Consider the following 15,168-nt stretch of genomic DNA (forward strand, 5'->3'; position numbering starts at 1 on the left):
CCTTCACTGCACGGGGCAGCAAGAGATTGTGTTTTAAGTTATATGACCCTGACACTCAGACGCTTTCACCATGCTGTCTGCAGGCCATTAAAGGTCTGAAAAATGGATGTGGCTTCATTATAAACGCCTTTTGAGGAGTTAAATATGTTCAAGGGTATCCAGGTTGTAAGTAAAATACATCAGTGAATGGATTAAATCATTTGAGTTTTATCAGCTTATGACTTGTCACAGGCGTATACATATAGGACCTACATCTAAGACATTGTAATTCAGGAACAGGTAGATTTTTAAATAAACAAAGGGCTGCTTAATGTCATTGTCAAGTGTCTGAAGACCAGTTTTTATTGGTTACATTAATTCAGAAAACTTGATTAGATTTGTACTTCTTAATTAAAACATAATTCTTAAATGTGAGATATTTAGCAGAACGCTTCTGTAGAAATGTCCTTTAAACATTGTCAGTTTTTGTAAATATAGTGCAAGGAAGAAAAAAAAAGGTAAAACAAAGAGTTAGGGATTACAAACTCTGTCTCTGTTCTTTTGGCTCATTTTTAAAAACAGAATTTAAAAACGTCATGGGAGAATATGGATCTCAAACGATTAGCACAAAGGGGAAGACAACAATACATCTTTTGCAGCAGTGTTGTGCAGAACTACTTAGGTTTAACTACCCACCATGTCTCCATTTTATGTGAACCTAGTGACCTGCTGATCCACTCTTCTGGTGCACCAGGAGAACAGTCTCACAGCTTAGGTTTCATTGCAGTTGCTGCTAAAAAAAAATGATACCACATCATTTGAAAGAAAGGAGAGAAATGGAGCAGTTCTTTAACTGCACAAAATTCTCCATGAAAAAGAGTCATTTAACCCCCGGAGGACATTTTGATAAAGGCAAAGTAGCTTTTAACCTTTTGAAACAGAAGTTAAGAACTCTTCATTTTTTCTTACAAGTTTCGATCTATTCGATCTATCTATTCTATCTACTTTTCAACTTTTAACACTTTGTATCTGAAGGTGATGAGAAGCAGGTTGTTAAAAGTGCTTGTTCTTTGTGAGATGACATCTTTCTCAGTGAGTCATAACAAACAAACAGCCGGTCTTTCACAGAAAAGGTGTGTTTTACTCTGTGAGCGTATGTGTGTGATGTTTGCTTTTGGGAGGCGGTTTGAGGACAAGCAGTGCTTTGTAGTGATGTTATCTGTCATCTTGAGGCACACGCTGCTGCAGGTCCAGTCAGGAGATGATAATGCGCTTGGTAAACACACACACACACGCGCGCACACACACACACACACACACACACATACATACATAAAGACTCTGAAATTGAACGTGTACTCTCTTGGAATAACACTCCTATCTCAATTATTCTCCAACCAATCTCTATCCCTGTATCTCTGATCTTTCTGTCGGTCCTCAGTGTCTCTGTTTTAGTATTTCTTGTCTCACACAAATGGACATCAAGACACACACACAGTCCCTGCAGAGTCTCATCTTTCAGTTTCCCTTTCCCTGGTCATTGACCTGTGTTCAGGTCACTTGTCGATTGGTCTCTGGGGACCTTAAGCTTTGTTACACACAAATAGTGTGAACAGACACAGCTTGAAGACTTTTAAAGTCAGGTTTATTATTAAAAGTTGACGATAATAACTTAAAGGAGCAATATGTAACTCTGACAAGTAGAGTTTAAAATGGGTACTGCAGTCCAAATTCAAAAAATTCAAAGACACCGCAGACACTGAAGCTTCAGTGTCTAGCCAGCTCTACATCGCCCTTGAAACATTTCTGCGTTCTAACCTCTCTCCATTTTTCAAAAGCATTTCCAATATCGATCCTAGTTTGAGCACATTTCTGCTTGTTAAGCTTATTAGAAACATGCAGAGGCTTTTTAGATCCGGTACAATCAGTTATATCTGAACCAGATCGCTTGCCAGATTCCGTCGCTGCAACAATGTTGGTTTGCCGTTTGCCTGGCAAACTGAGGGGCTTCCAAAACGGCCGTGTGGGGGTGCCTAAAAAATGCCTCTCTCCTCTGTGCTAAAACTAAAACTAAAACAAACCATTTTGGACCAGAATCTAAACTTAGAAGGAGGACATACTGGCTGCTGCATTTTTGTCTGAGAAGCCAGCACTTCAACACAGCATGTGACCTTAATGTTTGACGATACAGTAAGGCCATTTTGTGATTTATTCTGGAGACTTGGGCACGGAACGATGTCACTAATGTGAACGCAGACCAACGAGGGAGAGTGAAGGGGGAGCAATCGTGCCCGGGCACGGTCCGAAACATCGTGATTAATGTGAAAACGCCCTGAAACTATGTTTAAGAGGACATCAGTCAGCCAATCAGCAACAGCAAAGTATTCACTGTGAACCATTTATTATATCCTTTGTAATGCAAAAAGTAACTTCTAAGAAAAACGATAAATAACCCCAAAAAAAGTCTTCTCTCATGGATTATTCTGAAAAGTGCATGAAAGTTACAGCTTAGTTTACTTGCTGTAATCTTAGAGGCTTAGTGTGTTAAATTGCGTTACCTGATGCTACAGTATGGTGAGTTAGCATAAGGGTAGTCAAGGTTCACTTTGATGACACATGCTGTGACTGGCTTTGAAACCATGCAAATTGGAAGAAAACCTTTGCCATTAACCTTCTTACTGTGCTAAGATCTGAAGAATAGATGGCAGTAAGGTGACTTGTTGAAGCCAACCCCTTGCCCCGCTAGCTCATTGTTCATCTTTAACTGGAATAACAGCGTAGAGAGGATAGGAAAACAAAAAGAGGCTTCTTAGAGAGGGAAAGACGGAGAGCATGAAGTGAGCAGTCTGTATAAAGTAAGGCTAATGATTTAGGATGGGATCATGCCCTGTAGGGCCCCAGCTGTCGCCTGTTAAATTCCTTCCAGTAAACGGGATGAGTTAAGGCTGAGCCTGGGAAGGGACAGTATAAGTGTCTTATTGTCTTAACCCTTCAAAATAGAGGCACAGATCTTTCACCAACGGACTTCCCAGAGGTTTCCACCGCTGGTGGAACGGCAATCTGGGTAATGTGAGCCAGTCTGTCATGCCTCCAGAGCTGCTGCGTTCATAAACCTAAATGACAGCCGTGCGTTCGGTTAAGAAGCCACAGCAGCAGAATGAGGTTCAGTTTAGTTTTTAGTTGATGAAATGTGTGAAATCAGGGATCTATAAGATCCTCGCACCAAAACAGATTAGTGAGAGGAAACCACGACTTTCTTAAAGCCAACAGAAAAGGTTTCTTGGGTCTTAGCTGGAGCCGGAGCATGAAAAAGGAAAAAAAAAAAAACACCCGTTGTTGACTTGATATCTGCCTCTCAGATCTCGAGTAAAGCCTGGTCTCAGCCAATCTCAGCTTTCCCACAACATGAAAGAGAGTTTTCTTTTTACGATCTGAAGCTGGCATGGTCACAAAGCCAAGAGGGGGGCTGCACATACACAAACGAAAACAACAAAAAATGTGATCTGTACATTTTCATAGCTCGCTCACAAAACAACAACGGAGCAGCAGGGTTCTTGCTCTGCCGGGCTGCAACATCACAGACAGTTTGATTTGAATTGATGCGTCACTGTAGCCAGACACCTGTTGCCTGCATTCACAAATTGCCTTGATTCACGTCAGACTCCGCCTCCTATCTCATCCCAGTGGGTTGAATCCCTGCAGCTGACACCTGAACACCTCATGACGCTCCCTTTTCTTTCCCAAACCCTCTACATCTGGGGTAGCAAAGAGGGAAGGGGATGAAGGTGAATGAGTAACATTTTCCCCTCTGTCAGCAGACTGGGTGCTTCAAAGACTGTAGTCAAGCTGAGGTGGTGAGAATTTCTGTAAATGCATCACTGCTTAAAGGGATACTTCACCAGTTGAAACTTGAATCTGTATTGACATTGGGTCATAAATGTACTAGAAATGTGAAATATGTTTTGAAGTTGGTGTCTTCTTGACCGAGAAAAGGCAGAAAGTGTCTTTTTGGCTCGTGGATGAAAGACAACAACTCCCAGAATGCACAGCTCGAGCTCGAGCCGGCCCGGGCTCCTCGTTCTCACCCCAGCCCGACAGGCAGGTCTTGTGCCTCGCCTGCTCGAGACATTCAAAATCGGCTTCATCCATATCAGTTTGAAGATGAAACATACTTTCTGTCATTGTCGGTTCGAATCAACTTTCTCCATAGAGCTTGTTAACATAGCTCCCATGTTGGCGGGATGCACGACCATTCAAAAAATACTTCCAGGTTTCTAATGATAAAAAAGCATAATGCAAATGGGTGAAGTGTCCCTTTAAAGGAAATAGGTGACTGTTGTTATATGAACACATCAAACTTGCAGTGTTTGCAGGAGTAGTAGTAGAGAAGTAGTATACATTTGCACTTACAAGAAGCAAAGATTCATGCAAAAGAAGACGTGTTGAAATCGAAACCTAAAAGATAGCAAGCACAGACACGGATGTTAAAATCCAAAGCAAATAATAACGCAACGCAGCGTGGTAGGAACCAGCATGAAAATCCCACTGACATCAATCACTCTAGATTTGACAAGCACTTTTGTACGTGGGAGCTCCGTTGTGACTTGGCTTTTTCGCAGGCCGTTACACTAATGATACTTCAGGGACGGCGGAGGTTTCGGGGATCGCTGTTTCTCTCATCACCCCCCACTGTAAACCTCTCGGCCCGCTCTCTGCCCGGCTCCCCGACTGATTGTATTTACAGCTGCTCCCAAACTACAGACCCTTCATGTCCTCTCCCGCAAATAAGAGGAGACATCCAGTGAACAATGAAACTGACTGAGATTTCCACTAATTCACAGGATATTTTTCCTTTAGTCACACTCCTGGGAGAGGGGTTAAGGGTGGGGGGTTGCTCAGTAGTCCCTTTCAGACTTTAGGGGTGGAGGTTAATTGGATTGCTTGACCCAGAGTCACACACAGGGACACACGTTCTACAGTCATGCATGTGTGTTTAAATAGTTTAAAGTGTTTGCAATTGGCCGAAACTTTGAGTACGTGTTTGTGTGTGTCCATCTGGGCTGTGAGAGCTCCCTGGGGAGTCAGATTGGGAAGTGTATGAGGAAGTTTAAGTAACGCTTTGACAGAGCTGCTGCTGCTGCTACTGCAGGAATGACTCTCCGGGGAGTCCGATAAAATTCAATGTGTTGGAAGTCTTTTAAAGCAGATTGTTTTGGGGGGGGGATCATAACAAACTTTTCAAGGCATGATACACAGTGCAGCAGTTCCCAGCTTCTTAGTGTCTTATTATCTATCTATCGGGGATCCATTCTTTCTTATTTCCCACTGAAGCCACTTAGAATGTGTCCATGTTTCATACAGTCTATCGTCTGAACTTAATGAAATCTTAATGCAATGAGAAAGTTCAACTAATTGTTTTAACAAGTGGCTTAACAGCAACAAGATAAACGTTTGAGGAACAAACAGACCCCATCAATGCTTAAAGGACTGTGTGTGTCAGCCGTGCCTGGCAAACTAGTCAATTAAAGGACTCCAAATGCTCTAAAGGACCACTCACTAAACAACAGTGCAAATTTGTTGTGCTCAAAGGTCACAAGAGGCACATTGATCTTTTGCTGCCTCCTGTCCTCATGGGATTCTGACTCAAGGACACATGTACCTTTGTAGCCCAAAAGATAAACACTACAGAGCAAATATCAACATCAATCTCTCAGCGCGGTGCCAAACTAGTCGGGTTTGTTCTGAGCGCACCTGTGTGGAGGAATATCATGCCACGTTTGACACTTTAACGGCTTTAAATTGATATTTGCATTACATCATAAATAAACCAGGATCCCTATATATAAAAAAAACAAATACCTTTTACTATCTACTCAGGTTAACCACATTAAAATGGAACATTATTTCTGGAGTCTGCCTGGAAATATAAAAGGAAGTGGCTGCCAAATTGACAGACAGAAAAGGGGATGAAAGACAACTTTATCACTATTTACCTCTTAACTGCTCCCATTACTGCATCTCCTATGTCAACAACAGCTGTCACACACTCCTTCTTTTCCATATCCCTCTTAGCTGCTTTATTGATTTCATGTTTGCGGGAATGTTGCCCAAAATCCTAATCTCAGTTACACCCCTATTCAGATCCCATTTCCCCTCCAACAAATAACCTCCCACACTCAGCTCAGCAACTGCACCGTGTACTACATTGTGTAAGAGTGTGAGTTTGAAAACACTTTGTTTTTACTGGATTTGGAGCCTTTATTGATACAGGATTTTGCAATCGTGTGTTATGTTGCTTATTGACACTTAACGCAATTCTTCAAAATACTTCAGCTGGGTTTCAACAACAAAAATCAATTTAATCCAAGATACATTCTCATCAGAGTTTACCAAAATTAGGTTAAGAATAAAAACTTAGGCCTGGATCACACACCTCATTAAATATAACAGGAGGAATGTGCAACTTTTTGATCCAGTAGATGTCGCCCTTGAGCACCAGCAAGAAACCAAAACAAACTGCTCTTTGGCTACAATTCCGCTATTCTGAAGCCTCCGCTCTCCTCCAGCAGCACACCTCCAACCCCTCTACTTGAGTTCACACCAAGGAGTTTAGTGCAAACGGCGTACAAAATTTTCCTTGGCTTGAGCTGTAATTGCCTGTGACCTGCATTGTTGTGTTAGCCGGCTAATGTTAGCACACTTTAGTTAGCTCGGAGCTTCACATTGTATATGAATGACCGTTATCTGAAATGACATTCAAATTACCAGTGAGAATGTTTTCCTTCTTTTCTCTAGTACTTGACTTAAACAGCTTTTATATGCAAGGGGAGGAGTCAGCCATCCCGTCCATGTTAACATGATGTAAACACGGCTCTGACAACAACACAGCCAGAGGGACTCGCACTTCTCACTCATTGTCGACAGTCATGACTCAGAGAGCCATTTACAGAGGATATACTTGATTTCTGCTTCAGTATATTTAAGTGTAAAATGTGTCACATTCTTCTTTAAAATTTTGGTGCAACTGAATCATACTTATTTTAAGTGTAAAAGCTGAAATAACAGGATATCAATCGTCTTTCTGTGCTACTTTTTGATAATGGTGCAACTAAAACAAAGGTTAAGACAATATTTTACAAGAGATTTAAAAAATGAATCCCTGTTTGTGCCACCCAGCCTCATAACTTTGAATTGAAATCTCTTAATCTTGATTTACAGCAGCTGTTTAATCCCACCTGTCCACGTGTTCCACACTCCAGTTGAGACCTTTTGTTATGTTGTTTAAGCTTTTCAAACATCATAAGAAAACAACATGTAGATCAACTGTAGCAACATTTGGTCATGGGCCAGTAGATGAAAGCAAATTGCGCTAAAGTCAACTGTGTTTGCCATCCAAACATTCTGGAGGACTGAATTCTTAAAAAACAAAATCACAACGCTGACTGCAAAGATCATTCTTGAAGTTTCAAGCACATGAGCATGCTGGTTAGAGCTTCAGGAAGTTTAATATTTAACATATTCTGCACATGTTTATGTCCTCTTAAGAGTTTGGGGCTCTACCTCCTAAACAGCGCATGCTGCAATAACTGCAACGCTTTATAAAAGATTATACAAAAAACTAACAAACAACCTAGAACATCAAGTCCAACTCTAAGCAGCTCATTTAAGCCTCTTCAAACCCTAACGTGATCTTTACCAATGTGAACACAGACATCAACCTCGCCGTCTTTGTGCCCGTTCAATCACACATGTTTTGATGAAACTCTGCCACGCCTCAATAAAAAAGGTCTTAAGGTATTTTCTAAGAATCCCGTCTCTCACCAGGAGGTCTGAGCACAAAAGCTGTGAAGTCTACACAGGCTGAATCCAACATGGGGATACAACTCTGTTGTGCCCTCAGGATATGCGTGTAAACACTGCAGCAGCTGAACACAGGCGGTGTCTCATATAATGTGTTGAGTACAATAGAAACTGCCAAAGTGCAGGATTACTGCATGCTGTAGTATATACAGTACATTGTAACAGAGAAAAGATGTGGCGGGAGCTGTTTGTAATGGAAATAGTAGTGCCTTCTTGATCTAGTCAGTAGATGGCCATAGCTAGACCAGCACAGACCAGCTCTGTAAGGGATCACAGTACTTTTGACAATTTCTTTATCGTTTTTTTCTATGAATCTGATTAGAATCTCAATTTGGCCCTCCCATCTGGATTCATACAAACAAGAGGTTCCCAGATCCATGTGTAGATCTGTTCCGCTTGAAATGTGATACGGTTTGTGCACGGTCAAAATGCAATGCTCTCCCTCACAAGAAGTACATCCATGAGGCACATGTGACATTATTTGAGGTATTCCAGTTTGGTAAACAAGACAATGGAAAATATATTTAAAAATTCTCTGAGGAAAAAGCAAGACACAAAAAAACCTTGAGCGGTAAAAGATGGTTTATCGTTCTTTTTATTTGGTTGTACAACGTAGGGAACTGCATATGGTCGAGCTCTTTTTAGTTGTTCTCATGTCACCCATAAGCCCCTGCATGCTTGTAAAGATGAGACAACATCGACAACTTAATAAAGGTGGTAATAAACACCTCAATGATTTAGAGACCCTGTTGACCTCTCTGATTTTTCTAACCTGTTCCTTCTTCGTCTGTCTGTTTTCCTCTCCTACACAGAGTTGTGTGTACGGTGAGAACCGAACATCCATCCAGTGCACCACACCCTCACTGGTCAAGCTCGCTCTGCAGCCGCCCATGGTCACCAAGGTGGCGTTTGTCCTGGACGGATACTCCACAGAGCAGTGGGACCTGATTTATGTGGAGGACCCCCTCTTCCAGGACCCCAAGCTCACCTCCAAGGACAACAAAAGCATTGTGGAGCTCAAAGTAAGACTAAAGTTCACATATTCAGTCATCAGCTCTATTAAGTTTTTCTTAGATCTTAATCACTTTGCGGGTTTTTATGTGACACCACGCTCAGGTTGGGAAATTTAGATGCAATTTAATAGCCAATGTTTAATTGATAATCAAGGTTATATGATTTTTGATCATTTAATGCCTTCGTCATTGATCAGCGACTGAAAATACAAGGAGTAGTGAAAATTATGTGCGACATGTGGCCATCATTCAAAGTAAAACAACTCATTTCATAACACAATGCCAGCCTTTGATAGCTCATGTTTGCAATTGGCGACATCTTAGCCAACATTACTTTTCAAAGTGTGACATAATTTCAAATGACAGGCATACGTTTGTTGTCCACCATCCTCTAGATCATGCCTCCTTTATTTAGCAAGCCCAGTTTGTAAAAACAAGTTGTTAAGTGCACAATTACATTTTCACATGTTGTTGCGCTACATCTGAAATGTTGTGTCAGACTCAGAGTAACTGTTAAATGGATGGAGTGGTAGTTGGTGGACCGTGGACTTCCTCTAGAGGTTTGGGCCCATAAAGGGGTTTTTGGCTCACCAGCTGTTAGCTAATGACCAAAAAGTTACGACAGTGTAAGTGAGAGGTCTTCTTCTTCTTGTAATGTTTAGTTTTTTTTAAATCAGAATAATATGAAATACTTTCCATTAAACACCAATACACTTCTGAACTTCACTCTGGTCCATTTGAAGCAAAGGATTTACTGAATGAGATGAATCCACACTTTGGAAGTAGCTTGATTTTCATTCTGCACTTTGCATCCCAGTTCACCCATTCACACGTATGTATCCGCCCATGGTACAGGTCAAGTTGGGAAGGAAACAATACTGAAAGAAAAACAGGAAGTGGGGTCTGTTTCCCATCATTAACACCCTTCATCCCTCCTCCATTGCTGTACCTCTCTATGTATTCTCTCTGTTGACTTGCATTGTTCTAGCTGCCGAGGTCAAAGCTCTTGACATATTAATGCCGCTTTTCAAACAAGGCATCACATCCCCAAGAGCCTGTTTTAGGAACACAATGAAATACATGTTTCTCCTTGTTTCTTTCAGTCCATTTTTTTGACTGCAGCTCGATGGTTTGTAACAGCTGGTGGGATCCTGGCTGTTTTTTTTTCTGCTTCTCTCTCTTTTTCCCAGACGTGACCTTGGCCCCAGTGCTAAATCCACCACCAACCCAACCTTCAACCCTCCCCCCGTTATCCCAGACATATCCCCAGTTTTTACCCAGGGGGGGATGGTACCATGCATTTCACTCAAACAAGCTTTACTGACTTTACTGCCATGTGATAAACCTGCCCTATGATAATCTCTGTTAAAGGGCAAATGCTTGGCTCATTGAGCTGCAACTGTTAATTCTAACCCCCAAATAACAGACAAATAAAGACATGTTTAGCTCTGACTGATAGCTCTGCACCAGTAAGGCGGCACACATGAACATGGCTGTTGATTTTGGCTTATGGCCAGGTTCTTATCGTTGCCGATCACTTCACAGGAGACTAAGACGCATTTCACATCCAATTATTGCCGTAAAAGTTTTATTTGAAGAGATGTTTTATTGGTAACGTTTAATAATTCGTCTCAGCTGTGTGTGTACAGCTCTGTCACGCCTACAGTGCAAGAAGACCCTGAATGAGGATAGTATATATCTGAAGATCTAGTTCTTTGTGTGTGTCCTAATTGCAAGTGAGTGGGTGAAGAAGTGGTTTGTGTGCAGCGTGCGAGACAGAGAGAGAGAGAAAGAAAGAGAGAGTGCAGGAACAGGTGCGAGCCTCGACTCTGTGTCAAATTGGAAAATCCTGAGCTGTCACGCAAGGAATGCGATGATTCTCTTTATGGCGTTCTGCTGCACTCAAACAAGTGTGTTTATGAATGAGACAAGAAAGCCACGGACAAAGAAACAGCCAGAGTGGAAGAAAAAAGGACAAATTAGGCCGTGTTGTTCTTTTTCACAGCTTCCAGTCAAACAGAACTCACTCACTCATTAACTCTGTTACGCACACTCACATTTAGTTTTTGCTTTTGTTTGCTTCCCGTTAACTCTCAGTGGGGGTGTTTGTTGTCATCCCGCCTAGAGTTCATGCCACTAGAGTGAGCTGCTGTGTGTTACTCATATCAGCACACTCAGTTCATGCTCAGTACTCTCGGTCAGTATGAGTCATAATGAACTCTGCCAACATGCGACTCATGCCTCCAAAACCCGATGTACCTCATTTACTTCACTTTTTTTTACAATACATTTTAAACGCTATTGTTTTTGAACTCCAATAATTTTTGAGTGAGTTTGCTTCCAAAATTTGGCTTTAGAATATCATAGCTGTGCCTTTTTGTCATTCAGCCGTGTCTGTCATAAGCCTTATTATAATCCTGTGAATAGTTTAGAAGCTGTAAAGGTAAGTTGCATAAAACATACTTTATGTGGCCAATGATTGATTTCTACCAAACTACAGTGCCACATAAAACTCCTTTGGAGACCTTCGGTAACAAATGTACTCTGGGCCCCCTCAAAGACCCCCCTCCATCTTCACCATTCACCATTTTTACCAGCTTTTAGCATCTTCTTCCACTTATATCTTCATGCGAACGACTGTGTTTTATGCCTCAAAAAAATGACCTTGCAATGTAATTTGTCTTTTTGTTTAAAGAGCCCATATTATACCCTTTTTGGGGTTCGTATATTTAATCTATGTACCTACTTTTGTACGTTCACAATAGCTAAAGTCCGAAAAAAAGTGTCTGTTTTCATGTACTGCTCCTCCTTGCTCCCTCTCCGCTCTGAGTCCGTCAGCTGCACTCTGTTGAGCCCACACTGTTAGACCCCACTTTAAATTAAGTGTCAATCTTTTTAAGAAAGTGCACCATAAAGGCCCATTATAACTGTACAACTTAATCTTTCAATTGTACAAACTAAAACTGACCCCTAAAAGACCATGATTTTAACCAGCAGTACAGAAGACCCTAACTCAACTCGGATTCTGTCATTCAGTGTGTTCACTTTTGTTCTTTTGCTGTGTTATTGTACACAGAAATGCTTGAGAAACAGCACGGCAAACCAATGTGAAAACAAATCCTCAAAATGACCCTTCCTTTGCTGATTGTTCACACGATGTCTGCAGTTTGCTAAATTCGTTGAAACACTGATATGTGGACATCTTCATGTTGAACATGAGACTCGTGGGCAGAGAAATGGGGTTTGGTTTTGCATTGAACAGAAAGGCAAAAAATACCTTTTTTCATGTACTTTGTGGACACACAGACCTTCAACTGTAAAAACTTGTTTCTTCAACGTTCCGCAGGTCAACCTTGAATCATTCGCAACTTCTAATCTCATATGTCTCTCCTTTTTCCTTTCCCCCCCATCTCTCAATCTGTTCTCCTTACCTTTCTGCTCTCCACTACCTTTTATTTTCCTTTTTCTCACCCTCATTTTCCTCTACCTCATCTGCAGGGTGACCGGATGGACAGGGAGGCGATGAAGTGTCAGGTTCTGACCGTTTCCAATCACAGCTGTGAGAGTCTGATTTTGGTTGGAAACACTCTGGAGTGCACTGTTCCCACTGAGCTGCAGGCTACCCCCGCCAAGGAGCTGCAGGTGGAGGTGAGGAACACCTGTAGACGCATGCAGCTTGATTTTACGTCAGACTCAGGAGTAAAAGATTGTGTTTGTTCTTTGTCTTGGGTAGAGCTTTGTGATCTGTATTAATACTGCCAACACACACACAAGAACACACACACACATACATCTGACTCCCCAGCATGATAACAGCGTTGTGTGTTTGAAGTGGTGCTTGTGTGTGTGTGTGTGCACATGTGTGTTTGTGTGACAGGGTGTGTTTAACTGTTCAATTTTGATGTGATTAATTTAATTAAGGTGTCATCGAGTCAGCTCATGGTCCTTTTGAAGTGAGGATCACAAGGATGTGTGATCAGTTTGCTTTTTCAATATTTGAGTATAATGTGGTCATACATGTGCTGAATCATAAATTTTAATTAACATTTCAAACTCTGTTGGTAAATATGTACAATCCCTATCCAATTTTCTTAAAAACAAAAGAAACTTCTTGGAATAGTTTAAAAAGTAAAAAAAACAAGATAACTGGTTTCAAACATAGGTGAGAGATCTTTCTTGTCCATGTCCCTCAATCACTTTAAAGAAACTCCTTGAGGTTAGTGCACGCGCTTCATGCACAGAGGCATAGTCCTCCAAGCGGACGACCCAGGTTTGAACCGCAAGCAGCACAGCGGAGGAGGAGGAGGAGGATGAGGAGTAGGAGGAGGCTAATTGGCACATAGCAACAACATAACTCACAGTGATGATGGATGGATCGAGAATGTGCTAGACCTAGTACCTCGTGAATTCTTGTGATATATTACATATATTTATATTTGATATCACTTGGTTAGAAAAAACTTGAACCTCAGAAATGTACTTTTATGGAAGTAGTTTAAATATTAAAATTTTCTGTATCCAGGTTACAGGCAAATGTAACTGTATGAGTCAGCACGGTAGATCTGCCATCGGCCATATTGGGCGCTGTGGGAAATACATGGAAAGCACCACATTCCTTCAGCGTTCCACATCATTCACAGGAAACTTCAGCAACTCTCCTGTCCTAATGCGGCCCCGTATGAAAAAGCAGCTCAGGGAGAATTTATTACACAGTGTGTGTTGAGTGAGAGGGCTCAGCATCCAGCTGTCTCGTCACTCGGGTGTAAGTCAAGCATCCTTTGTGTCACGAGAAGGGGACGTCGAGTAAAGACAGTCACACTCATACATATAAAGTCTTCTATTAATGACTGATAGTGCGGAGTCATTTTTTTTGTTGTGTGACCAAGGGGCAACCTCCGGTCTCGAAAAATGAAGCCTATGCGGAAGTACAAAAAACTGCAGTTCCTCGAGGTTCCGCTTGAGGCTGGCTGCAGAAGCGCCGGAAGTGCCATAAGCCCACAGCCAGAAAAGCCCGTTTTTACCACAGGAATCAACATGTTTACAGCCTGGTTCAAAAAACAAGATATATCTGAGAAGTTGACGGCCCCTTCTACTCACACTGTGGGGGGGGGGGGGGGGTGAATTTTTTTATAACTCATCGGATTTTATTCTATTAAGGAAAACGACTATGCCCATATAAGGGTTGTGTCAGATTTGATTGACAGCTCTGCACGCTGCATCTGTCTGTCAGGTCAGCAGGTCAGGAGGCTAACAGTTTGACCCGTCTGATTTCTCCTATTTTTTACTTCGTTTGGAGAATTTGTTTAACACTTATCTGACAACATACATGGCTTGCTGTGCGGTTAACAGGCCATCCAACAAGTTGATGCTTCAGTTTTCTTCGGTAAGTGATATAGTAGTGTTATATTTACTGCTTACTCATGTGTTTATATTTACGGACCTAGCTTGTTTAGCGTTAGCTTGTAAACCAGTCGGCTAACTGTGTAGCTCATTATTTACATTATTTACATTATTTACATTATTTACGGTCAATGGTTTAGAAATGTTTGTTGTTAAGATGTTGTTGTTGAAAATAATGAGTTTGTGTGATGTTAGAAGCTAAAGGTTCACCTCGGTGGTTATCTGACGTTATGATGAATGTTATACTTCACGTAAATGTCGACATTAAAAAACAAACTTTGTGTAGTAATTATCCGTCAGTAACATAAACTGAACTGAACCTAATGTGCTGTGTAGGTTATAGAGGATGACATTAACGTTACATGGTTGATGTAGTGTCTTAAGATTTGAGCAAACTATTAACAAATAAAAAAAACTTCACTTTGTAAGAGCATCTGTAACCATTAAGAACTATATTAATAACCATATTAATTTTCACTGAACTCATACACAGAATATAGCAGTAGAAATATAAAATATAAATAACATGTGGAATGAAAATAAGATATAAAGCACATAGATATAAAGTATAAGAAATAGTTTGAAGAATACAGCCATGTACTGAGCTCATGTTAATAATAAATGAGTTACTGTATGTTCTGTACTAAAGCACAGAGAGTTGGGACCTGTTAATGATTTAAATAATTCAGGTTATATTTGTTTCATGTTAAGATGAAGTACTATCCACAATAAACTGCTTAATTTTTCCTCACAAAATCTGAGACAATTTGATGTGGAATATCATTGTGTGAGTGAGTGAGCTGAATACAGCATGATTACAATAATGTTTATTTTCTTAACTTTGAATAGATGTTGATTACCTGAATACTGGACCTTTGTTGTCTGGGTAGTACACTGTTGAATTTATAAATGTGCT

At 41.0% G+C, this 15,168-nt stretch overlaps 1 protein-coding gene across 2 annotated transcripts in view; it reads left to right on the forward strand.

The window, feature by feature from the left end:
- Positions 1–15,168, forward strand: part of met (MET proto-oncogene, receptor tyrosine kinase) — a 76,635-nt gene that overhangs the window by 43,124 nt on the left and 18,343 nt on the right. For both annotated transcript variants that reach the window (XR_010666672.1, XM_020637234.3), the window contains exons 11-12: positions 8,652–8,861; positions 12,351–12,500. Coding sequence is in view for 1 of the 2 variants with exons in the window: in XM_020637234.3 (XP_020492890.2) it covers positions 8,652–8,861; positions 12,351–12,500 (360 nt within the window). In the remaining variant the exon portion in view is untranslated. The remainder of the gene's footprint in view (positions 1–8,651; positions 8,862–12,350; positions 12,501–15,168) is intronic.

Source organism: Labrus bergylta, chromosome 7, assembly GCF_963930695.1.
Source record: "Labrus bergylta chromosome 7, fLabBer1.1, whole genome shotgun sequence".
NCBI classification, from domain to species: domain Eukaryota; kingdom Metazoa; phylum Chordata; class Actinopteri; order Labriformes; family Labridae; genus Labrus; species Labrus bergylta.